The sequence below is a fragment of the Anoplopoma fimbria genome, chromosome 4 (genome assembly GCF_027596085.1).
Source record: "Anoplopoma fimbria isolate UVic2021 breed Golden Eagle Sablefish chromosome 4, Afim_UVic_2022, whole genome shotgun sequence".
NCBI classification, from domain to species: domain Eukaryota; kingdom Metazoa; phylum Chordata; class Actinopteri; order Perciformes; family Anoplopomatidae; genus Anoplopoma; species Anoplopoma fimbria.
The window spans coordinates 12,747,169-12,773,016 of record NC_072452.1 but is presented as its reverse complement, the minus strand read 5'-3'; the positions used below and the strand labels follow the sequence as shown (position 1 = coordinate 12,773,016).

Below are 25,848 nucleotides of genomic sequence, written 5' to 3'. Positions count from 1 at the left end.
AGTTAGAAGAAAGAATGAGGAAAAGGCAGTAAGAGAGAGAGAGAGGGGGAAATAGAAAGAGGACTACGCTTAGTATGATTTTGTACTAAGAACCAAAATACGCAAATAAAATGAGAAAATAACAGTAATAAAAAACAGTAAGAAAGTAAGAGTTAAAGAGAAAAAAAAGCAGAGGTCTACCAGGATGCTGTATCCAAGGCAACCTCACATGCATGTCTGTCTGTTTGACGCTTCTGCTCGTTCTGCCGTTTCACAAGTCCACATACACAAACACACACACTCACACAAACTTGAGTGTGTGTGTGCCCCCATACTCCAAGCGAGTGTGCATCTCTGGGGGTTAGGGCTTGGGGGGTGGGGCGGGGTGGGGTGGGGTGGGGGAGAGACAGGGAGGAGTGTGAGGGAGTGAGAGGGAGCAGGGAAGTCATCCCTACACATTTCTCCCTTGTTCACTCCCTCCATCTCCCATCCTTCCCTCCTTTCCTAGAGCTGAGTAAAGAGTCTCTGTCTCCCGCATCACAGCTCCGGTCATCCTCTGTCCAACTGTGCCACTGTATGTGTGTCTGTGTGTCTATGTGTGTGTGTGTGTGTGTGTGTGTGTGTGTGTGTGTGTGTGTGTGTGCGTGTGCGCAAGCGTGTGTGTGAGTGTATATATATACATACACACACATATATACACACACATACAGACACACACACACACACACACACATATATATTTATATATATGGAGAAAAAGCTGCTTTTAGTTTGTATCAAGGGCACACAAATGGAGCTTGTGACTTATATAAGGTCTAAGTTAATACTGTCATTAGTGTACTTTACAAAACATAAATTAGTAGTACAAGGTGAACTTCTTTGGAGAGTTGAGTTGGTTCTGTAGAAGGGAATCCTCATCGGTGTTGACCGGTGTGTGTGTGCATGTCACAGTACTGGCAGGCAATGGGCACAAGCTCAAGGGTCTGTCAGAACAGGCAGGATGGTGGATGTGGCTGGGGCAGGGTGGGAAGTGGACAGAGAGATGACGAGGAGGAAGGAGAAGAGATGGGCTCTTTTCCATGACGGACGCACCCATCAGCCAATCAGCCCTGGGCTCCTCCTAGAAAGGGTGCGGTTGATGGCGCCACCTGGGGGATAGTAGAGTGTCTGCAATCACACCAGGGTATGCTCAGCGGGCGTCAACATACTGGCTGAATATGATTCTCTAACTAGGCAACACATACACAACCGCATGTGTGATGCAGAACGTATTTTAAAGACGGGTTTAATCAGCTAAGTGTGAATGAGTGTGGTCTTCGTACCTGCTATCTAGAAATGTAAGTGTAGGTGCGAGAGGGAGACCGTCCCTCTGACTGGCCATTGGTCGAGACGTTCAGGAAGTCCCAGATCAGAATGGTGTCGTCGTGAGAACTGCTGATGATCTGAAACTCATCAAACTGGAGACGAAAGACGCGGCCAGAGTGCTCCTGAAAACACATTAGGACATTATGTTAACATACTATGCATACAGGCAGACCATTGACTCAAAAAAACATGTTGACATGAGGTTAATCATGCCACCGATGAAACACATTGGTCGCAGGCTGACCTACCACAGTACAAGTGAATATGAGATTTATGGATTTGATAATAGAACATAACTGCTCATTGCTTTTTAGAACAGAACAACCACATCCGAGACATTTCAAATAATGTCTTTAAGGTTATGAAATGCTGGACTTCACCTGCAGATTGATATGAAACGACATTCTGAAACCACGCTGCATCCAACCTCCGATGCAGTTTATAGATGCGTTTTGAATATGGTGTCTACGCCGTTTAGATTAATTGGGGTAAACAAAATATTGGAATATTATCTCTGTTTAATGCATTATAATTAAACAACAAGACAATTAATAATAAACAAATTCACAACTCATTCAACGGTTTCAACAAACACTAGACATTAAATGCGTGGTGATGGAAGTTTAATGCAGGACTTTTAATAAAGAACTTTACTCTGACTTTAAAAGAATAAATGAAGGCAAAGTATGCTATGACTTTTTTGTAATTCTACTCTATGACATACTTCACTTTGACTTTTTATGATATACTATACAATGAATTTCTAAGCATTTTTTTAAGACATACTTGATGACTTTTTTACAACTATGACTTATACTATGACTAACTTGACTGTGACTTTTATGATTTCTTATAGCACACTATGTTATTACTTTTTAGAAATTCAATTTTTCCTAATACTGTTGCATAACAACCTGGAAATGAAATGGACTTTTATTTGGATATAAAAAACTGAATGTGTGGGCATTTGTAGTGACCCGCTTTTGCTATAAAGCCCCAAAATAATATAATAAAATAATAATAGCTACACTGCAGTGACACAGAGCCTATTGTTATTTTTTTCCCCCTTCAAACACTTCTTCAATAGAATTTCTAAGGTGCTTTATGGTTGTGTATTTAAGAGGGACAAGGACAACATTTTTTAAATATAATTGTTGACGCATTTTCAGTCATCAATTACACAGACCGACTGCGGCAGCCCTTAAGGAGATGCAGTTTAAGATACTTGTGCATGATCTCTGTCAGGCAGCCATGTTAACACAGGCTAAATCATAAGGTACTCACCACTAGAGTGCGCAGACATAATGTGCTGGCGGGGGCTCTTGGGTCCAGGGCTGCCTGCAGGTCCCACACCTTGATCTTGCTGCAGAGGGAAAAATGAGACAACAAAACATGAGAAACAAAATGTGTCTCTGCGTACAAAGCTCTGTGTGTGTGTGTGTGTGTGTGTGTGTGTGTGTGTGTGTGTGTGTGTGTGTGTGTGTGTGTGTGTGTGTGTGTGTGTGTGTGTGTGTGTGTGTGTGTGTGTGTGTGTAAAACTGACCCGTCGTAGGCCCCGCTGACAATCCTTTTGTTGTCAAAGCGAATGCAACGCACCAGCTCCTCGTGACCTTCCAGCACTCGCAAACATGCCCCACACTCTATGTCCCATAACCTAAAGAAAGAGACGCTTTAGTTGACACATGGGGCAACAAACTGTCCCTTCACTGTAATATTATTTGAAACAATTACACTTGAATAGAGGGTTGTTTTTTGCTTAATTCAATTTCATCATAGAAATTGTTTTTGACCGACTAGTCTTTGTTTGCATGACAAATAAACTGTCAATAATCTTAATACATTTAGATCATTGTCACTTAACAGTTTTGCTTGGAAGTCATATTAACAATGCACATTTCAAATATAAATACGACACAATATATAAACCAAATACATCTTTAATCTCACACACGTACCGGATTGTGTTGTCAGATGAGCCGCTGACCACCAGTCGATCTCTGTACTGTAGACAGGCAATGCCCCTCTTATGACCATTTAGTGTGCGCACAAACTCACAGGTGCTGGTGCTCCATACCTAAAAAGGGGCAACATAGAGGGCTTTGTGAAACAATGGACTAGATTCATTCAGATGAGTACTGTTTAGTAAACAACCGCTTTGAAACCACTGGTCGGGTTTGACACTATAGAACAAGTTAGATTTGACTATTTTGAAAGTATTTAAGCTAAAAACGGATTAAATTGTAAATTAAAAGGTTTATCATAAAAAAAAAAAACTGTGGGAATAAAAAACAGCAACTATCAGAAAAAAATGTTTCTCTAGAAACCACCTCCTCATCTCTTGTTACCTTTATGGTACGGTCCCCTGAGGCGGACACAATGTATTTGTCATCAAAATCGACCACATTGACAGCAGCCCGGTGTCCCACAAGGACGCGACGTAGGCTGATGTCAGTAGGAGAGGCCATGTCCCAGACAGCAATTGAGCGGTCCTTGGAGCAGGTGACCATCAGTCCGTTGGCGAAGCGTAAGTGAAGAACTGCCTCGTTGTGGTGGATCAGTGTGTTCAGTACCTCACCTGTAGTCACCTCCCACACCCTACAGAGGATGAGGGTTAGAAGGAGAAGGATGGAGGAAGAGGAAGAGGAAACAGAAGTAGGGAGAATTGACATGGTGGCGGAATGATGGGGCAAAGTTGAAAGAGAGAGTAAAAGAAAGGCAGGAAGAAAATATGGGAATGTGGAATGAGAAGGAAAGGGTGTGAGACAAAGAGGGAAAAAATGACAAAGGGGAGAGAAAAGTGGAAAATGATAGGAGTAAGGGGCAAGTAGGAAAGAAAAATTAAAAGAGGACAGAAGGAAGAGTGGTCAATATAAAAAGGAAAGAAGGTTGAAGATGGAGAGTGGAAAATAAATGTAATGGGAAAGGAAAAAGAAAAACAATGGAGACAGGAGAGAGAATAATGTTTATTAGTTTAACAATGGAGAGTAACTCAAGAGTTCACACAAACAGTCTAAACTGCATGTGCATGTGTGCAGAACACACCGGAAAAGCAGACAAGAGAACCTACAAACAAAATGCCTGTCAAGCTGTTGCTAAGGAAGTGAAGTCACATTTTCCTTGGATACCACCCAACATGTACAGCTGAAGTGGGAAGTAATAAGATAACTAATGTTGAGCTTCTGTGTGCAGTAGCAAATCAAGCATCAACATATCCAATATCACATATCCCACTCTCTGGTAATGATAGTAAATCTAACTCATTATGAAATAATAAACATCATTTATATATTTCTTGCCTGACTGTTAGCAGCAGCTGTAGGTTGGGTGTGATAAAATCGTAAACTGGGGGCAGCAGCAGGTGTTTAGCTCATGACTGTGTTTAAAATGGACTATAAGCAGATATAGTATTTGAAATGATAGATAATAATTCTACAGCAATAGCGCCCTCATTTGAGCATTGCAACTATAACAACCAAGGTTATAAAATTAAATTATAAATCAATTATAGCTTCTAAAAGTACATATTTCTGTCAAGTGCCTATTCTGTAATCAATTGAAATAACACAACAGTGATGTGTGCACCACACGTCATGTGACAGAGAACAGCCAATTACATCAGGCCTAATAGCCAATGACTATCAGTGTACAGTTAATATATGGAGAAGTTTATTAGATCAAGATCATTTGAGTGCAGGGCTACCCAGAGCTATACAATCTGTCCCACGGGCTGCTTTACTTGCTTTTCACTTTCCATCTAAAGACGTAACAACATCCAGTTTAAATCTCAATCAGATTGACACGACAAATCAAGCAGTAAAGCTACTTTGAGGGACTTGAAGGGCTGGAAATCCATTTCTCTGTGTTTTGACTTGGTTTAGTTTAGTCAGTAAGGCTTACTGCTCAATAACGGCAACTTCATCATCACGAAGTAGCAATCCAACTATGAGGGACATGGTCCCGCTACAGACAATCCAGAATGATGGGCTTATGTTAAAAACCCTGGATTCAATGTTTGTCTTACTGGGGCGAAAATACTTATTCTCGCCCACTTTTCTACAATAACAGATGTATGGTCAGTTCATAGGGCTTTCATAGGTTCAACTGGTTTACAAGAGCACAAAGTTCTTTATAGATCTAGTCTTTTTCATTTTGCTCTCAATGTGCAAAATGTAGAAAATGACTTCTTTGTAAAAAGGTTAAGTAAGCCATTTATTTATCATTGGTATAGATGTGAATTATTATGTTGTTATTCTGTATCCTTTTGCTATCTTGGAGCCCATCTGCCATCGGTCTGATATTTTAGCCTCAGGGGGTACGGCCAATATTTGTGTTGGCTTCCTCTTCTGTGCAGATAACTGTTTCAGTGCAATTAGAGTTGAGAGACAACATATGATGTATATGAATGCAGAAAATCAGTTTAAAGAGTTTAATCTCCACTTTGAAGCATTCCTTTCAGTTAGAGAACCTGTGCTGCAGAAACACATTTGTTTCATGATCGGTTTTTAAAATAAACCATTCCGCTTTTGTACACTTTTGTATATAAACAACATCTCAAACAGAAAATATGTTAGAAACTATGGATAAATAACTGAGTAACAGTGCTACTACAGCAATTTGAACATTTTAACATCTTGCCAACACTATTTGCTGGTCCTATTGCAATATACAGTGTGTTCCCTCTGGAACTATATGTGTTCTGTACCTGACAGTGGAGTCAGAGGACCCGGTGACGATGACCCTCTCATCATACTGAAGACACAACACTGATCCTGTGTGACCGGTCAGTATCTTGAGACACTCCAGAGACTGCTTATCCCAGATCTATCAGGAGGAAGGAAGGAGTAGGAAGAGAAGGGAGAAAGATGAATGAGGCAGAGAGAGATAAAGGAGGAGACAGAAAAAGAGGAAAAATTAGTGGTTGTGAAAAGGTTGCAGATTTGGGTCATGCTAAGAATGGCTCATTCTCACAGTCGTGTTCACGCCCCATTTCCCCACTGCTGAGTGTGTACACTCAGAGCCATTCAGCTTGCCCCTGGGTGTGCGTCAGCCTCCTCCAGAACAAAAAGAAGACAAATCCGCTCCTCCTCCCTCCATCCACCCTTCCTCTTCATCATCTTCTCCTCCTCCTCTTCTTCTGCCATGCCAGACAGATAAGTGGAACACACAACTGAGGCCTTTTATCCTTTAATTCACTTGTGTTCCGTCTCATTGTCTGCTGGTTAGGCTCAGCACCATAGACAATAAGATGGTAAGCCATACTGAGCCAGAGGAAAAGATTAGATTCATAAATACACTAACCCAGGTATGCAGGGGGGAGAAAAAAAACCCACACTCAGCATGCATGTCTACTTCACAACCAGCACTTTTGTATCTCTCAACAGCTGGTGCTTAAACGCCTGAATGGGATCAATGTTCATTTCTTCTACATGTCAGTTTGGGAGAGTAGAGCAGACTGATACATGACATGTTTTCACAGCCTCATAAGTAGAAGGAAAAAAAGACATTTAAAAAATATCTGAACCATGTTAAAGTCCCATGTATATATTGATGTTTAAGTGCAGTGGTTTCTTTTTGTCCATTATGTTTAGGGTCAGGGTTGTACAAATTCCATCATAATCTATAATGACTCGTCATTTTTTTATTTATTATAATAAGACATGGGCTTAAGGCATCTTTAAAGGCAAGGCCTGTGATTCCGATCCAATACGCTTTTGTCAAAATCAGCAAATACCTCCTCATGGTCCGCTAGCTGTCCGTTCTGTGTGTGCACTGAAAAAAAAAATCTTGTGTTCATACACAGACCTGGCTTTCTAAAGTGGATTGGACCAAACTATGAATCACGGTCATCAAATACAAAAAAATGTACAAAATAAATATTAGTTAAAATCAATAATTAATGAGCTTTGCAGTTACCGCTTACAGAGTTTAATCTAGTTGTGTTTTAACTGTGCTACATTTTTTGACAAACTATGAAATCTGGCGACAATGTCGATAAAAGCTGAGGTTGAGACTACTGTGCCCTTAAAAAAGGTTGACTTGCTGATAATTTGTATTTTGTAAGTGTGGAAAGATGCAATGTAATGGCCAATGAAGCAATAACATGTAAGCAAGCATGATCAATCTGTCTGTATCGCCTTCCCAGCCCCACATGCTCCATATGAATGTGTGTGCGTGCACTTGCTCAGCACAGTATTTTTTTTTTTTCTCAATGAGGAGAAAATGTATGCGGCCGATCTGGTGAAGTCACTGTAGAAAATGAAGATTTTGTTTAGGCCGTGTTTGTCTGTCCTGAGCTTTATATTTCAGCCAGACATTATCATAATAAAAAACAAAGAGCCCATTTGTGGGAGCAGATATTCCAGGTGTACACTGAATGTTGCTGGTGGGTGTTGTGTTTTTAACCCTATACACCTCTTCTCTGACAGTTGTCCTCCTTGCTCTAACTTTACGGCTGCCAGATTAAGCATTGACAAGCTCATCCATACAAAGCATGAAGAAACAAAACATCCTCAGAATGGTGCTCATGGTGAAAAACAAAACAATAGTAGCCCAAATAGATAAAAAAAGCAAAGGGAAGATGCTGGTCTATCATAGAACTGTGGTTAGAGTGGTGATATGTCGTCAAGATATTGTTGTCAAAAAACATAAAGCGCTAAGAGCTATTAACGATGGGACCAAGTGATTTCTGCCAGAAAAGAGACACTATATGGACACAAGCCCTGTGATTTGCATTGATTGCACAGACATGGAACATCTTCATTATTCTTTATGCGCGTTTATTAAATCAATCAATTTATTTATCGTTTTTAATTTCCGTTGAATAGTAGTGCATTTATGTTTCTACTAAAACAAAATATTAACCTTCATTGTAGCTTGTTTTGATAAACCTTAGAGGGAACGTGTCAATACACAAATTATAAATATTGTCTAATAATTCTTCATTACAGTCCTGAATAGGGCTGGTTTAAAATATGAATAGCTCCTTTTGGCATTACTCTCCTTAACAATAATTTACAACGTAATAATCAGGTGGCAAATGCATTCAAATATGCACTAATTAGGATCAGTGTATACGATGGAATAGTGCATTAGAATGTGTCAAAGACTGCCAAATTTGGGCTTTTGCTCCTTGTGGAAAACCCTGCCTGCCGCTCTGCAGAACGTGTGTTACAAGCTCTAATTCTAGGCAGTAAGTTTTTGTTTCCATGAGCTGTTTATATACTGTCCACTCAGACAATGACAGGCAGGATTTCAAATTAGACGGATGGAAATTATACCTCACAATAAAAAAACAAAACAACATTTTGTCAATTTGTAAATCAGAGTACCTACTAACATGTCCCCGATAAAGTTCTCTGGGGTAGTTTTGGAACAGAAAGTTTAGAAAAAGAGCAAATGTGTGGCCAGGCACAGTGGTAAAGATAGCAATAAAGTGGGCAAAGTCATAATCAAGCAGATCTCAGATTGTCCTTGATGTTCAATACACACCTTGATGGAATTGTCCCTAAGGCCACTGATGATCTTGTCGTCGTCGTACTGGAGACAGTAAACCCCTTTACTATTTTCTGAGCGACACTGAATCCTCTGCAAGTTGTGTCTGCCACATCGCCAATTTGCCTCAATAGTCTGGAGAAAAGAGGGAGAAACAATTAAAAGACAAAACACAGAAGGCAACCATTAGAGAGAAAGAGAAGCACTGTAGTTGAGCAGGGAGAGAAGATGGAGGCAAATGTCTAATGTGATCTAACCACGATAGTGGTCATCAGACTATTGTGATTAGAATAAAAAAAACTCACTAGCACCAAGAAAATTACCTTGACGCCAAAAACAAATTATAGTAGTCATATCCATTGAAAATAGAAGGCAAACTGGTTTGTAATAAAGGATTTAAAATGTATTTGTCACTTGTGCTGATTAAAATGTGTTGTTCAACCAGAAACCTTTTCAAAGTGCACAGTAGGGCGCAGATTCTAGATATCATTTTATACAAACTTAGCTCTGATAGCAAGTCAGATAAAATCAGCTTCATATCGGCATAGGAAAAAAAAGTTGATAAATACTACATACTATCCCTGCAACCAGCAAAATTACATTTTTAACAAACGAAAATAACATCTGCTGCAATAATGAAAGCTCTGTCTCTTACCTCTATGTCTTGAATGATCTTGGGATACAGGGAGTGATAGTAGGAGTTGGGTGGGACTTCTGACGTGCGGTTCTTGAACAAATATTTCTCCCTAGGGAAAGAAAATTACAAGAATGACAACTGCTTTGTATACACTGGGATTTTTTTCATCTACAACAGACTCAAGACCAAACTTATCTGCCTTTCCTTTATCCTAAATTAAATACCACAGGATTGCTAGGCCTGTACGTGCATGTGTAAATGGGTCTATGTCTATTCTCACCACTGGTGTCTCTCAGACAGGCCTTTCCAAAGCGGGTCAGTGCGGACCATGCGTTCGATGAGCTTCTTCCACAACATACCCTCAGAGATGACCCTCTGCCACTCCTTACACACCAGCTCTGCCGAGCACAGCGAGCGTGCATCCAGGAAAGACAGGATGTTCTCCGCTATGTGATCCAAGCCTTGGGCTTAAGGGAGGAAGAAAAGAGGCTGAGCGAGTATTTTGCTGCAAATGTAATAGTATTTCATCTGGTGGGTTTATCTGAAACTTTGGGTTCATTATTTTCAAACGTAAGCCATATTTATTGGTATTTAAATGAAATATTTGCCAAAAAAAAAAAAAAAAAAAAAAGATCGAATTAAGAAATTCAACAAAATTTAGGGAATGTCATCTGTAGTGCAAACTTCCTGTAGTGTTATCCTTTGTGTTGTTGTGTTCATTAGAAGGTCGTATTTACTCTAAACTGTAATTATTGTCCTCATGCAGAAGGACGTAAATAAAAAACACTTTTTTTAAAGTAAAGCTGTTAAAAATGACAATAATTAGTCTTATGAGTGCCTAATTGTACACTGCATCCAGGAAAGATGGAGCTCACACTGGAGCATTTGCTACTAAACGTTGCTTTTATATCAATATTTTTACCTGGCAGCGCAGTGATAAAATCCCTCTGCAGCATGGGTTTGAGGTAGGAGTTGATGTGGCCGTGCTGGTAGTGGCACATACGGGAGATCAGGCGCTCGACAAACTCCACCTGGTCGGCCTCCGACCACTGGTCAAACAGGGCGATGCAGTGTTCCTTCTCCTTCTCGTAGTTCCCCTCTGACAGGCGCTTGCGGGACCCCACAACAGGACCATTACTAAGCTGTAAATTTTGAAAAATACCCTATGAGTTTGAATCTAGTTAATACAGTAGAATAGACACATTATCACCACAATTAGTTTTTTTCCATTCTTTGAACAGTCTGTGAAGAGGATCAATAGGAGGCTTATCGTTTCTGAATGGATTAAGCTAAACATTGATTTTCATTGCTGAGGGTTAAAGCTCATTAAACCACTAGAAGTCTGCAGTGTTGTGGGTGTGGGAATAAGGAAGAACGCTTAAAATAAATGGTAATGTCATCAACATCGGTGTAAATTTTATACTTGGAGGCATGAAGGGAACCGAATATCCATAAAAAAATCTGATATCACATTATACTTTATGAGTTGTTAGAATCAAAATAAATCACATTTAACATTGTTAAAATTGTACTTTCTTTCATTTTGAAGCATGTGAAAGTTTTGACTTAATATCATCCGCCTTTATATGGGCGTTTTGTCCTCGATAGGAGATTTAAAAGTCAAAAATGTATACATTATGTGCCATTCCTGAACATTTGAAATGGTGTAAATTTAACTAAGCTGAGCGGGAGACACACACACACACACCTTGAGAACTGTGTTCTTCTTTGGCGACAGATCGTCCACGAGGTTCTGTGAGTCCATCCCTGACGTGTTCTGTAGAAAAAGGACAAAACAAGACAAAGTGCAGGTTAGTTTCATTCTCTTCGCATCTGTGTTAAAGGCACTGTAAGAGCCAGGGAAGCGGTGTGGTCAGCGCTGGACACAAGAGTGCCACAAACACAGCCAAGGAAGGGTGTGCACGCACAAACAACCGTGCATACACACACATATGGAGTGAAAGAAACTAAGCACTGTATAATAAAAAAAAAAAAAAAAAAAAAAAAAAGAAATCTAGTCGCTTGCTTGTCTGTGATGTGGGCTAAGTAGTCTGGACAGGAAATGAAACTGCAACATCTTTGGTATGTCACTGGCAGCAGCTCAGGCATGACTGTAATGAAACTTAAATCAGATACTGGTCTTATAGCATATACGGTACACAAGATAGAAAAAAGAAAAAAAACTGAGAGGTAACCGGATCTGACCCATTTCTAGCATCACTTCGGTCCCTTACAAGAGCATTACAAAGTAGCTAGAGACTTAAGTCATAATAACAACAGGGTTATGGCAAATATCACTTATTGAAAGTAATAAGAGTGCTGTTAATTTCACCTGGCTCTTAATAAATAATAATAATAAAAATAACTTCAAAAATAAATTACAAATAACAGGTTCTTTATAGCATATACACTTCTGTGAGTCATGGACAGTCAGGCAGCAAAATCAACCTACAAGGAGTCCTGCTATGATCTTAGGGACCTTCTTGTGTAACGGTTTTTGTTGTGACTGAAGACGTCAGGAGACCACCATGAACCAATATGATTGCCACTCGTTCTTCAAACCAACATATTCCTGAAGTACAAAGACAAAGGATACACTACAACCTCTCCCGAAATGAGCAGGAAGAGCACAACAAGAGCACATCTCTCTATATGAAACACAAAAAGGGACGGAAACATGATTGCTATTATTTGCAGGTGCGCTCATAAGTTCTAAACAATATATATGTTCCCTCTTCGTAGATATGTTGATCATATACATTGGGGTAATGGGACGCACAAGGCCTTTTACCTGGGAGAGGATCAAGGCTATTGCATATCTGTGTAGGTGATGGCTGAGCCAAGTAATAATAATCTTTGAAAACAGCTAAAAAGCTAGAATAGAGGCATGTGTGTTTATTTACTAGCCCGTTAGTGCTTCTCCAGAGACCCAATGGTTGCCAATGGCAGGCCGAACCTGGGACCCATCTTAAAAACTGGATTACTATTTATCCAGCTATTCTTTTTAAAGTAAAACCCAAATTACCAATGTTACATGTTTGGCTCAGTGTAGTTATCCATTTAACTTGGTGATGCTGCTACATGTGGAGGGCAAAACAAAAAGACAACATCAGTGGTTGGCCCCAACACAACCACACAAACGGTTGAGCACCAAGACCAAAGCGGACAGGACAAGAAGCCAGAATGGGCTTGCTGGTGTTCATGATCATGCAGAGCAGAAGAACAGAAAGAAGAAGAAATAAAAAAACAGACTGACAAGGTTTGGCCAGGCAGGCAGGCAAGCAAGCATGTAGCTTCTCAGAGCTTGAAGGAAGACCCCCCACCTCGGCCCTCACATCTCCAGGTAGAAGGCGAGAAAATGCTACTCCTCATTGTGGGGTTATTCTCTGGTAACCACTGCGTCCATCCACTACTCACAGTAGATTACTTTGGAATAAGTCTACTTGTCAAACTGATTGTAAAAGTTTTGTCATTTCATGACAAAAATCACGTTTTTTGACTTTTTAAGCATTCTGGGTCCTAATTTAGGTGCAAGAACTGTGATTTGAGATGATTATAAAGGAATTAAATTACAGTTTATGAAGCTAGAAATGCTGTGCCAAGCAGAGAGAGTTTTAGGACACACACCAGAGAAGAACCTGAGAGCAGTGTGCTTCCAACAGGGAGGAAAGGACAACGGAAGGTGAGGAGGTAGGAGGGTGAGGGGGTGAGTGGGCGCTGTTTGCACCAAGGTGGCATGAGGAGTCATGTGGAGTGGGCAAAGAAAAGTGAAGGATGAGGAGATGGCAAAGGGAGGAAGGGAAGGGAGAGGAGGAGGAGCAGCAGAATTAAGAGGAGAGAGGCAGAACCTGGTTGTGAGCCCGGGTGGAGGGGATGCTCTGCAGGCACCTGAGTGCACACAAACTCTCAGCCACCGAGGAGCAGCCCAGCCAGAGAGAGCGAGGCACAGAGCACTGTGTGAAAGAGAGAGGAAGGGAGGAAGGGAGGAGGAGAACGTAGTGGACAGGGTGAGGGAGGAAGAGAAAGGGAAGAGCAAGAGACCAGAGATGGGAAGTAAAGGAAAAGAGGAGGGAGGTTGATGAGGGAAGTTGGGAGGAGGAAACCAAAGGAGATGAGTGAATGGATGGATGGATGGATCAATGAATGGAAGTGGTGAGGAGTTTGGTGAGGAACATGACATGTGGAGTGCAGGAAAGTGTTGGGAATATCAAAATAATGGGAAAATTAATAAATAAGGTTTGGTTTGAAATTGAGAGGAGGTGGGTGTGTAACCATCAAAAGGTGAGGAGAGAAGAGGGGAGGAGGTGGGGGATAGTAAGGGGGAAAAACCAGTATTAGAGCTACACACACATTGGCACAGTGAGCGCTGGAACACACACTCCTTCACACACAAGATACAGACTGATAAACATACACACAGGAGCATTATTAGACATGAACTGGGTGGGGAGGTAGAGGAGAGGGAGGGGCAATGGGAGTAATTGTCAATATTGTCACTCTTGTTTTGACAGAAACCCCACCCACTGTTCTGCCATCCCCACTCTCATGAGTGGTTAGTGAATAACACTGGGACAAAAAAAAAAACTGATCAAAATAAATACACAGACACAACCCAGACAAAATTCAAAATGTTTTGTAGCCCTGGAAGATTATGACCCCCCCCCAAACCCTGGACAAATGTACATTTCCTCGTTTAATATGTGTAATCATTCTTCAGGGAGAGAAGAAAGAGAGATGATGTATAAACTCATTACATCTGTTTATGGCTACATACAATATGTGATCTTGTCAGATATATTACATCAACACTAATAATAATAATAATCTTTTTCGTATTCTGTGAAAGACTAAGCGCTTTGGCACATTACTGTTTTCAGTCTTTCTAACAATTGATTTGAACTTTTAGAAGAAAATACAAGATAATCAACCAATAGAAGATTTGGAAAGCAACGCATCTATTACATTATATCATATATGTCTTGTCTTCTGTCTCTATTACCAATTTGACTCCATACATACTGGCATTTCGTTCCTCTCAACGATGGTTATTCAGAGTTTATCAGCCTCTGTATTAATAGTGGATAGGACCCATTAACAAAAATAGGCACAAAGTGCTTCCTCGAGACATCTGATCCATGTCAATATAATCTACTAAACACTCCTAGATATTAAAGTTACTTTATAGGCCTAACCTGCTATGTCAATAGTGAAATAAACTATGGAGCACGAGGGCCACAGACTACCATTGTGAGTTAATTGACAACACACACGTGTGTCTTCTCTTAATTGAAGTCTTCCTCGAGCCCCACTTTGACCCCTGTAATGTTAATGTCTGCTATAACTGAGCTAGCGTTACCCTAGCGGGGGTAGCTCACCAGGACAGCCCATCAATTCACAGGAAAACGAGGCCAAATCTCCCAACACATCGAGTAAAGCGACACAACAAAGCCAGGTCGTGTATTGTTTGTACAAAAGGATCGTCTCCCACCCCGCTGGACTGACTGTGTTTGCATATCAAGCACACTTAGCATTGTTAGCATTGCTAGCTGCGGAGCTAGCTGCTAGCTCGCTAATCGTGGTTTGGTTATGTGAATGAAAGCAGTACACACTTCCTTCTACGCACTTTGGAAATATAAACAAGAGACCCGGCGCCGTGCTGCCTCCTGCACATCTCTGCTTTTATTATTAAAACACACTCGGCCGCTCCTCGCGAGTGTCACCACGTATTCTGCCTTAAAACATTAAACTACACACGACGAGGTGCCCGTGGATTTACGGTGGCTCGTCGCCGTGTAGCGTGAGTTAGCTCCTCGGCTAGCTCCAGCTAGCTCTCTCTCTCTCTGGGCCCAGCTCGAGTGGCGCAGCGTCACCGCAGTGAGCTCTCGCCGCTGTGTTCGGCCCGAGCTACAGACGCTCCTCGCTCACCAGCGGACCCGCGGCACACACGGTGTCTGCGGCGTGAGAGGGGAGGCTGTGTGAGGGTATAAGAGGGGTATTTGTTAAAGAAAAAGGGATCTATCATTTCAGGCCCTCCCTCTGTTTTCTGCCCCCCCCCTCCTCCTTTCTCCTCCACCTCTCCCGACAAGCCGCTTCAGCCCGATTCCTTCCGTCGACTCGAGCCTCGGTGCTTCTCCCCCCGAGAATAAGAGAGTGAATCCGACCCCTGTGGGTGTCCAGGATGCCGCAATGAAAACGATCTTACCATCAGCTCCAGCGTTTTGTCCTCCATCTCCGGCTCCATGTTGACGATCCCCCCGAAACTCGCTCTGAAAATGGAAACCCAGCCCTGCGTCGGCGGCCCGCAAATGCAGAGACGTCATTCACTTCGCTCAACCACACAGCTTTGGTGGGGCAGTGTCAGAGGGGTGGGTGGGGGGGGGACGGGGGGAGAGCTGGAACCGCCCATGCAATGGAAGAAACGCGCTGATTGGACAGATTTTGTCAAAAGGGGAGTGATTTGATGGCTTTGCTTTTTATTGATTGGCTCACCGTGCTACCAAGGCTTCCCCGGTGACTCCCCCAAACAAAAGGGCAAATGGATGAAGATGCTGTTGCCATCCTGAAGTGGAATACACTATGGCAAAAATCAATCATCCGCATAGCTTTGCGATGAGATGCTGCAGGATGTTAGCCGGTTTAATGTAGTGTCACTACAGGGAATGACTACAAGTTGTAAGGATTCAAGGCTATGTTTCCCTATAGCTTTGTGATAACATGGATGAATGCAATTTTGAATAGAGGTTTGGGTTGTTTTGGTTCATTTTCATGCAATTGCATGCCAGTAAATCCACAAAGGAGTGAATAAAGACTGGGATAAAAGTTATGTAATAGTTACACCAAAGGCCTCTAGGAAAAAGCGGGACACAGAGCCAACAGGAAATATTTGATGAGTAAAACTGTGTGAACATGGGATTCATTTTGGACATTAATCAACAAAGTAATCCAGAAGCTCAGTAATCCAGGCACAACTTCAGTTTCCATTAACCTTTACCTCTTAGTTCAAGCTAAAGAAACATGGCTGGTCCAGTGAGTGTTATTGTTAGAAGTATTCAAGTCCCAGTCTCAGCACTGATGGAGTATCTTCACAGGGCAAGTTTGAAGGCTGTGATGTGCAGGGTGTGTTGTTTCCTTCCTTAACAATCAGTGCCTACCCTAAGAACTCATCGATGCAAGCTCCTCAATACAGGTTTACTTCTTCAGCTTGTTTGGTGAATCAATGTGACTCATTTTTTCCCGGAGAGAATGAAATAGTTTTTGGTGGCCATTCTTTGGGTTGTAAAGTCTTCACAATGTTTCCAGAGTTATGAATGAAAACTCACCCTCATATTTTAGCTTATTAACCCAATAAAGGCAAGCAAACTGAATTTTCTACATGACCAACATATCACATTTAAAATTGCACCCACAAGAATGCATTGACACATGCACTTTTGAATGGATTTCTGATCATAGGTGTGTCAGAGATTCATTTAGAAAATAAATCAAACATGTCACAGCTGGAATTGTGTTATTGGGACTATGACTTGAAAATGTGAGGGTAATTTGAAAGAGATCACAACACCTTATGTCAAGGTATTCACTTACCAATACCAAGAAAATGAAGTCAGACCGAGAGATCCGATACTTTTGCTTTCTGCAATTTAAAATAGATTAAATTACAACATAAGGAAGTAGATCCCGTTGAAACAATTAGACAAAATAATCCTCTAAATGCAGTCAAGTATATGTATCACTCACGCAGGACAATTAAAATATTCATTTAAAGTCAGATAAGCAAAAGAAAATGCCTTCCCAGATAGAGGACAGACATGGCACAAGATTGAGACCACAGCAGATGAGGAGGTAGCAATGGTTTTCAGCAGTTCAAATTTAATACTTTGTCCCCCTTTCTCTACAGAAACCCAGGTAAAAAAAATCCCCCACTCTCATAAAATACAACAGCAGCAGTTACCAGTAAAAAAATGAAATGCAAAAACGAAAAAAAATAAAAAAATAAGAGAGAAAGCGTTGATGGGAGGAGAGAGAGGGTAGGGACATGATGAGGCAAGAAAGGAAAATATATTTTCTATATATGAGAAGTGAGTCCAAAGTTCATCTTCAGACCGGGTTAGGGGCAGAGAGGAATCTGGGAACTTGCTGTTGTGTTCATTCAAAATGGAGGGGAGGAGAAAAAAATGAACAAAATGAGTCGAGTCCAATCCAACTAGGGGAAGGAACCAGCACTCTAAGGCAGGGATTTATTCAGGAAGGGCTTTTCTCCCTCTCTGGATGAAAGAAAATCTCACTCCTCTTCAGCCTGTGTGATGCATTTTGTTGTGTGTACAGATGAAATGTATGCGCAAGTTTGTGTATGCAACAGGTTAAATTGGAAGGTGTGTCTGTCATATATGGTCAACAGGATTGCACCTCTCACTTGCTGCAAGAGAGGTGGCATTTTTCTTTCCTCATTTCTTCATTCATTCCTTTGCTTTTTCTTTTTTTCTCCAAATATCAGTCCCCGACTACCTAGTAGTCATCCAAATCAAAGAACTCATCGTCCTCTCCTTGGTACTCCATGCCCTGGAAATCCACCCTGTACCGCAAGATACCTGAGGAACACAAACATGACAAATGTAATATGATGGCTGGCCAGCTTATGTCATGTTTGATAAGATCATAACAGCATTAAAGGAAGAATATGTATTAGGATAAGTAAATCCCCTTTAGCTATTTGGGGGGGGGGGGAGCATTTTTAACCAAAAAAAGCATGAATTCCTGAAATCCTCTTTTTTTTTTTTTTTTGAGTACAACTTACTGAATAAAAAATAAAAATAAAAAATACAATTCATTTTTTGGTTGAGGAAGAAATGTACAGGGAACTAGTATGTATTCGTTGTTTATTCATTAAAAAAAGAAAAAGTACTGCCTCAAACTCATTTGACTTTACCACCACCAGCTCTTCAAAATGTAGTGTTGGTAAAAAACTTGAATAAATCCAGTTGTTTGAAGATTTCATGATGATTTCACAACAAAAATAGAAATTAGAGTGGGAATTGTGAGCGGTTTACATTACCTCTATGTAGCTCTCATCCTTAACTACTAATGACAAAATTAGTTTTAATATATAAAAAATACAATATTTTATTTCCTTAGCATTTCAATTGTGTGTTTGTATATATATAAAAAAAAAAAACCAACACACTATGGATGACTTTAACAAAGTAAAAGGATAACATTAGAATTTTTGATGTTTACACTGACTTCAGAGTGGTCAAAATATTTTTTTGGGCCTAGAAGACCAGCTGTAAAATCAAACAACAAAAGGCATCTGTAGCTGCCAACATTGATCATCAATAATAAGCAATTATCAGCCTAAAAAAAAAAAAATTAATCAGGGATCTTGAAAAGTTATATTTGCTTTTTTTTTTTCTTATGTGCTGATCGGATCTGCGACCCGACCCGTGACTGATCCAGGATATGATCCGAACCATGAGTTTTATGATCCGTTAAACCACTAATGTATGTACACACACACACACGCATACATATTTATTCATTTTTCTCAAAAGTGGAAATGGCATCAGTACTAGCCATAACTTACTATGTATAGGTCATAGTGTTGAGTTCATGGAAGCCAATTATTATTATTAACCTGTGAAATTCTTGCATCATATGGCCCTGGCTATCAATGTCTTGATTGTTGCTGATTTCAGCATTAAAATGAACTCCGGTAGAGCAGCTTAAACGGTTATGTAGCCAAATATAGAAAGGCTTGTTCCCTACACTATGCCAGGATACAACGGAAAGCACATCTTCTCCCTAAATCACAGAAAAATAAACCAACTGAACTACACGTATCCCCCATTCATCCTAAGTGGATGTTGTACAAATCTCCAATTCCACTGTCATAAACCCCATTGTAAACAACAGTATGCTCACCCCCAATGCCTCCAAAGCCCTTGACGAACTGGGACCCTTCCTGGCTCTTGTCTGTGACTATTTCCAGCGTGGCTCCGAATTTCTTGTAGTTGTTAGCAAACCACTCCAGCAGTGGCATGCTCTCGATCAGCTCATGTTCCTGCCCCGTCTAGAAACAAAATCAAGAGTCAGGTACGCATTGGAATGATGGGTAAAGGGTTCAACTTAATTCACAGGGATCTGTCCCATCTTTGAAGTGCTCACCTCCTTGTCTGTGAAGTGAGACTTGTCTTTCTCCTGCTCTGGCGTCAAGTACAAAGTCTTCTCATCTGAAAACCAAGGGAGAGACATGAAAATCATAGCATAACATGTCTTTTCAATATATTCCTGCTTCTCAACAATGGTAGATGTGATATTTGTGTGGTTTGTGTACCGTTCTCTAATCCGTTGCTCTCTGCCCCATGTACACGTAGAATGTAACGCATAGTGTCTAAGTTTTCGTAGACTATGAGGATCTCCACTGCTCCCATCTCCAGGGCTTTGAGTGTGTCCTCCACACCAAAACAGTACTTCCCCGTGTCCTGGCTGATCTCATCAAAGTACCGTCCTGTAGTGAGGGACAACCGTTAAGAAAATCTCTTACACAACAGAAACTTTTCATAAACTGACTGGAGACTTCTAAAAACTGTTGTTCCAATGTGTCAATGGGAGGACTCACCTATGAGCTTCTTCTCCTGGATGAACTTGACATTAGAGAGAACCTCCGCCGAGAGCTCAATGGCCTGGTTGAAACCATTCTCTCCTCCGTAGGAGATGTCCACCAGCTTTAAAACCTTGGCCTGTAACCTCTGTAGAAAAACAAACACACACATAGGTTAAAACACTATAAAGTTATCGACACAGGCATAACATGATATAAGAAGCAAACTTGAAATCAATAACGTTTGTCCCAAACTCATCAGCTAAATATAGGTTTTTGTTTTTTTTTTTTTACCAAGTCCCTAACATGGGAGATATAGTAAAGGCTATGAACAGAAACATGCAGACAAGAACCACAAATAATGCTGCAGTTTTTGTTCCAACCACAGCTGTGGCAGGATAGGGAGTTGAGGGAGATACTCTTCATTATGGTATGGCTGTATACAGTATATACACAATTTTAAAGCCCTATTGGCATTTGGAAGAAACTGCTAGGAGTAATTTCCAGTTAACCACACTGTATTTACCAAGAATACAAAGATTTACTTACTGGGTCGAACATGTCCGACTGGCTGAGCTCGGTCTTGAAGTCAGCAGAGCCAGCCAAGACCATTCCTGCCACATTAACTTTGTCGTTGGACACGAAGAGCTGGACCGCTGTCTCGGCCACCTTTCTCACATAGTTGTGTCTCTTCTCCATTCTAAGACGAGCAAAACGCAGAGCAGACTGCCCTCCTCTGCCTGAAAGAAAGACACAGAATAAGTGACACAATCTTTAGAATGTTTCACAAACTACTACAGACTAATGGAAAATGTATTATCTAATGATCCCTGCTGTGTAATTGAAAATAGCAGAAGTTCAGTGTTTTGTGAGTATTGTGGGTCAGTACCGTGCTTCTTGGGTAGGTCCACAGTGAACTTGTGAAGCACCTCCCTGGTGTTTCCTTGCAGTGTGCCAAACAGTGCCCCGCTACCGTCGATCACAATAAAGCCAAACTTACTGTCGTCGGAGAGCAGGGCTGTCAATGCCTGTGTTAGGGGAGAGTTTGGAAAGAATGGATGGTGAGAATGTGACAGAAAGTAGGTGTAATATAGATACTGAGAGATAAGTCTGTGTGCAGACACAGAAACCAAGCGAAAACTCACCTCAGTGTGGAACTTGTTGTCGCAGAGGTACAGGGAGGTGTTAATTGGCTTAAAAGGCTCAAAGTCGATATTGACTTTCTTCTCCTTCCCTTCTTCTGTCACAATGGTGCCACAGTACACAACCAAACCATTGGGTGGCACTGGAAGGAGACAAAGTTCAGAGAATAGATAAGACAAAGATCAGTTTTTCGTACAGAATAATTAACAATGTAGAGTTTCTAGAGGGGAGGCCTGCATCATCAAATTTCTCAGATTTGTCACTAAACGTGTTCCATTGTGTCCGAAGTGTTTTCCCTGGATTTTTTTTCTATTATGTGATGTCTGCACTGAAACCGTTGGGTAATGCACACCCTTCTCTCATGCTTACAGCAACCTATTTTAAACTTCAATGCTATACTCACAACATCTCATGCTATTAACATTGCCCTTTCTTTAGCAAGGTGGGTAGAAGCTGCATGAAGGTGCATAATACATAAGATATACACATGATCAAATAATAAAGATATTGGACGATTATATTTATACAATTCCAGTTAAGTCTAGAACCACTGTACCTAAAAACCTCTACATTTGTATTAATCTGAACCTCTGTTAGTAAAGATTATTTAGCAGCTTTTGTCACAGCCACTGAAACTATATATTTGCATCAGAAACATATGACTAAATGTCAGTTAAACACTAGATCTGATTATTTATTCGGCCTTTTCTGAGAAAATAAGAAATTTTTTAACGTCCTGACAGGAGTTTACTTTGTCCAGGTGCCACTGAAAAAGAAAATCTCATGGAGATCATGGAAGTCAGCAGGCTTTAATTTGGGCTTTTATTATAACACATACCCTTGTTGTAGAGTTTTAGTCTTTGCTGTACAGAGGTGATGGCCCCGAGTACAGAGAGCCGGTTGACTCGACTCTTAATGTTGGAAGCGGTGCCAAACTCATCAGCTAACATCTTGGCCACTCTAGATATCTGGTCCTTGGGAGGGATGATCAGTGAGATCATACTGGTGCCATTACTAGAAAGAGAGAGCAAGGATACAAGATTAGTGCTCACATTAACACTTAGGCAGACATACACACAAGGTGGTACAGGAGGCAGTGTCTAACAACTGACTATAAACACAAGTGCTTCACCAGTGAGAGATTAACAGCAAAAACAATGGAAAGAATATTATGTTACAATGACACTGATATAGATAGTATGGATAACACTGATCCTGTGAATTTTTATTATTTTGGAACTAATCTGTTTGTTTTATTTATTTATTTAAGATAGCGTAGCCTCTTGCTCTCAAAATTATGTAAACAAAGAACCTTCCTTTGCAAAAATATCACCTTGACAAGGTCTGAAAGGTTGAGGGACAAACAGGATGGGCTTTCAGTTACACAGTATCCAATATATGCCCTTGAAGCCCAGGACTGTATCCTCCCACTACTCCACACTCGCTCTCCTTTCACTGCCAGTCAAAAGACAAAGCTTACCAGTACAGGCTGACACTGCACACACACACACACACACACACACACACACACACACACACACACACACACACACAGACAGAGAGAGAGAGAGAGAGGCAGGTAGCAGCAGCTGGATGAATGTGGGGCAAACGGTCAACTGTGTGTGTGTGTGTGTGTGTGTGTGTGTGTGTGTGTGTGTGTGTGTGTGTGTGTGTGTGTGTGTGTGTGTGTGTGTGACATGGTGGAGCTCAGGACAGCAGATTCTGCGCAATACTAGACGACAAGCTGTCGCAGACAAAGCTGCCGGCAAGTGAAGCAACACCCACATTTATATGTCGTGTTTGATTATCCAAGAAGGCCACAGTGTTCCCTGTCGACAAGCAACCGGTCAGGAATGCTTCACAGCTGACCCATTTTGTAGCCAGACAAGCTTCAGAGAAACGCTGATCAGCCTGCCTGCCATGAGGCACCCAACATATTGGACTATTTAGTGGATTTAAAAAAAAGCTCTGCCACATAATCAATGTGTAAGAAAAAAACAAAACACCAGGCAGACGTCATGTGAAGTTGTGTAAAGAGTCTATTGAGACATGTTCAAGTGTAAGCTAGCCGGCCTTCATCTCTCATCAACGTGCTTTCCAGTTAAAAGACCCATGGCGGCCTCTCTCCAGATATGACGTCTGTTAGCGGGGCTCGTTGCAGCACAGAAACGCTTCATGACGACAAAACCCTCCTTAATGTCAGTAATGACACAAACAAATCCACACATTCACTCTCTCATAGTCACGTTTTCCAGCCTCCTGAATGCGCCAGCAGCAAAGGCGGCGGCGGAGTTAGCATCTTAGCACGTTAGCATCAAGCTAAGTTAGCATGCTAAGCTAACCACTCCCAAACTCGGCCCCCGATTGTCCGGTCTCCAGCTGTCTGCGGCGGCCGACACTCACACCCTTACCCCACTCACAGCTGCCCCCCCCATAGGTGGCTGCACTGGCTCACAGATAAATACCAGTCTCTTACCCGCGGGCAGCTTCCAAACTTTTGATCAGCTTCTTGATTTTCCAGATCTCCACGTTCCTGTCCGCCGCGCTGGGGTCGTCCGCCATCTTTCTGCTGTAATCGCTTCAGCACCTGAGGAGAAAAGCAAAACATATGCGTTCACAGTCTGGCAGCTGGGCCGGTAGTCGCTGTCCCTACTGGGGCTGGCAACACGTCCTAACCAGCTGGACTGGGAACCACTCCGACCTATAGTGGCGCGGTGTCCGTTCAGGCAGCTGACCGGTGCTGGCTGCTGGGCTGACCGGGAGGAGGACTCTCTACCCGGGCGGACCGCTCACTACAGAGCGCGGAGAGAACGCAGGCCTTCTCCCGCCAGGCCCTAGCGCCCACCCTGTTCTTATCTAATACGACCCCGTTCTCATGGAAACCAACTGTCAGCCGTTAGAACGTGTTAGCCGTTGCCATAAGGACCAGGTACGCTACCTGCCTCGGACAACGCCGCTCCGCTATCTTCCGCTGCGCTACGTCGAGTCGGTGGTCCGAGGAGTGACGTTGCCTTCCCGACCGGTGTCTCTCTCCTCCACACGCTGCGCGTGGTGCTAACGACAGGGCTCACATGTGGGAGGTGGTTTGAATTGTGGCGTTCACTTCCTGGAAACCACATGGAGACCAATAACAGCCCTCGGCTAGAAAGTCAATCATAAAGCTGAAGTAACGATTGGACGGAGGGTAAAAACCATCATACAAGATGGCTGTGCGTCTGGTGCTGAGGCTCATGGGAAATGTAGTTAGTGGGGTTTGACGCAAATCATTTTTTATTTTTTTTTACTTCCATTAGAGTTTGTACTTTGAGCTGAAGACGTCATGGTGCGTCATCAGCTTACTCATTATGTGGGCACTTACATCACATTACATCAGTCAGATCTTTTATCCAAAGCGACTTACAATAAGTGTATTCAACATAGGTATTCAAGAGAACTACTAGTCACCAGAAGTCATAAGTGCATCTCCTTTCTTAAACAAGCATCTTAAAGCATAAGCCAGAGCAAAAGTACAGAAACAAACTAATACGAATGCAATAAGTGCAACAAACTAATACGAATACAATAAGTGCAACAAACTAATACGAACACAATAAGTGCAACAAACTAATACGAACACAATAAATGCAACAAACTAATATGAATACAATAAGTGCAACAAACTAATATAAATGCAACAAACTAATATGAATACAATAAGTGCAACAAACTAATACGAACACAATAAATGCAACAAACTAATATGAATTCAATAAGTGCAACAAACTAATATGAATACAATAAGTGCAACAAACTAATATGAATACAATAAGTGCAACAAACTAATACGAACACAATAAATGCTAAGTGGAAGGCTCAGGGTAGTACTTACCATACATTTAAAGTAAAAAGGGTCATCTGCCGGCTCCTTTAAAAACTTTTTGCCAGATAAACTCAAGGGGAAAAAAGGGGTTTTCTTCCCCCTTTCTTACACAATACCTTTGAAAATATAATTTTCTGGAAAAAATGTTGCAAATTCCACTGTTAAAAAAAACTTAGAATCTTCAGGTTTACCTGTCTGAAAAATACAGAAGCAAAACATGTGTAACAAACAACATTTATTTATCTTGCTAGGGTCCTTAAATAATGGGTTTACTGTTTCACCTTGTTTCACACACTCATGCTGTTTACTTGAGTTTTGACAAACCAAACACTCATACCAACTCTCACTGGGCTTAAACACTGTCAAATGGGAGAAACCATTGGCCTTCAAAACCCAGCAGTGTGTAAACAAAGGACAGATCTTAACTGCAGTGACTCCGTTTTCTGATATTTTCAGCTGTAGATGGTCCCACAGCAATTTAAGTAAAAAACATTACATCAGAAGTCACGTTTTGATCTATGAGTCATTATGACTTATGTTCTTTTCAAAACTGAGCTCTGCAACCCACCCAGCTACTGTACCCTATTTTGTGATGCAACAGGTGCATTTTCTTTTAGGCCCTGAGTGCTGCAGAAAAGTGGCTTCCAAACTGCTAAGTGGACTCTTTCAAACCAGATAAAGTTCAGCTGTCCAATTAGTGTGACTGGCAGTGTAAAAGAAGGAAAAAATAACTATAGCAGGGTGTTTCAAGCCAGGCCGCTCAGTAATGCAGTTACC

General features: G+C 41.4%; 2 protein-coding genes across 5 annotated transcripts; both read right to left on the bottom strand.

The window, feature by feature from the left end:
* Positions 1-356: 356 nt before the first annotated feature.
* Positions 357-15,828, bottom strand: fbxw11a (F-box and WD repeat domain containing 11a). 2 transcript variants are annotated; one of them, XM_054597208.1, is made up of 13 exons: positions 15,675-15,828; positions 11,181-11,249; positions 10,395-10,614; positions 9,753-9,939; positions 9,491-9,581; positions 8,833-8,970; positions 6,047-6,165; positions 3,690-3,939; positions 3,300-3,418; positions 2,888-2,998; positions 2,629-2,707; positions 1,302-1,466; positions 357-1,146 (listed from the first exon to the last, which is right to left on the bottom strand). In XM_054597208.1, the coding sequence occupies exons 1-12, from the start codon at positions 15,711-15,713 to the stop codon at positions 1,305-1,307; spliced, it is 1,584 nt and encodes a 527-aa protein (XP_054453183.1). In that variant the 5' UTR covers positions 15,714-15,828; the 3' UTR covers positions 357-1,146; positions 1,302-1,304. The 2 variants fall into 2 exon arrangements, with proteins under 2 accessions (XP_054453183.1, XP_054453182.1); XM_054597207.1 differs by having other exon boundaries at positions 357-1,127.
* A 1,493-nt stretch (positions 15,829-17,321) lies between these two features.
* etf1a (eukaryotic translation termination factor 1a) lies at positions 17,322-24,315 on the bottom strand. 3 transcript variants are annotated; one of them, XM_054597265.1, is made up of 11 exons: positions 24,151-24,315; positions 23,689-23,799; positions 22,051-22,226; positions 21,215-21,354; positions 20,959-21,097; positions 20,619-20,809; positions 20,088-20,217; positions 19,803-19,976; positions 19,634-19,698; positions 19,391-19,538; positions 17,322-18,060 (listed from the first exon to the last, which is right to left on the bottom strand). In XM_054597265.1, exons 2-11 carry the CDS (start codon positions 23,772-23,774, stop codon positions 17,978-17,980), a joined length of 1,332 nt encoding a protein of 443 aa, XP_054453240.1. In that variant the 5' UTR covers positions 23,775-23,799; positions 24,151-24,315; the 3' UTR covers positions 17,322-17,977. The 3 variants fall into 3 exon arrangements, with proteins under 3 accessions (XP_054453240.1, XP_054453241.1, XP_054453242.1); XM_054597266.1 differs by having other exon boundaries at positions 24,155-24,315; XM_054597267.1 differs by lacking the exon at positions 24,151-24,315 and adding an exon at positions 23,914-24,100.
* Between the last annotated feature and the right edge of the window lie 1,533 nt (positions 24,316-25,848).

What these genes read in the sequence shown, in the direction of transcription:
- fbxw11a (XM_054597208.1), bottom strand. Translation starts at nt 15,713, where the DNA reads ATGGAGCCGGAGATGGAGGACAAAACGCTGGAGCTGATG. An exon ending in TCCTCTGACTCCACTGTCAG is followed by an intron (nt 3,940 to 6,046) that starts GTACAGAACACA and finishes CATCCTCTGTAG; the next exon opens with GGTGTGGGAGGTGACTACAG. An exon ending in GTCAGCGGGGCCTACGACGG is followed by an intron (nt 2,708 to 2,887) that starts GTCAGTTTTACA and finishes TTCCCTCTGCAG; the next exon opens with CAAGATCAAGGTGTGGGACC.
- etf1a (XM_054597265.1), bottom strand. Translation starts at nt 23,774, where the DNA reads ATGGCGGACGACCCCAGCGCGGCGGACAGGAACGTGGAGATCTGGAAA. An exon ending in GAGCAACGGATTAGAGAACG is followed by an intron (nt 19,699 to 19,802) that starts GTACACAAACCA and finishes CTTGGTTTTCAG; the next exon opens with ATGAGAAGACTTTGTACTTG. An exon ending in CTCACTTCACAGACAAGGAG is followed by an intron (nt 19,539 to 19,633) that starts GTGAGCACTTCA and finishes TTTTGTTTCTAG; the next exon opens with ACGGGGCAGGAACATGAGCT.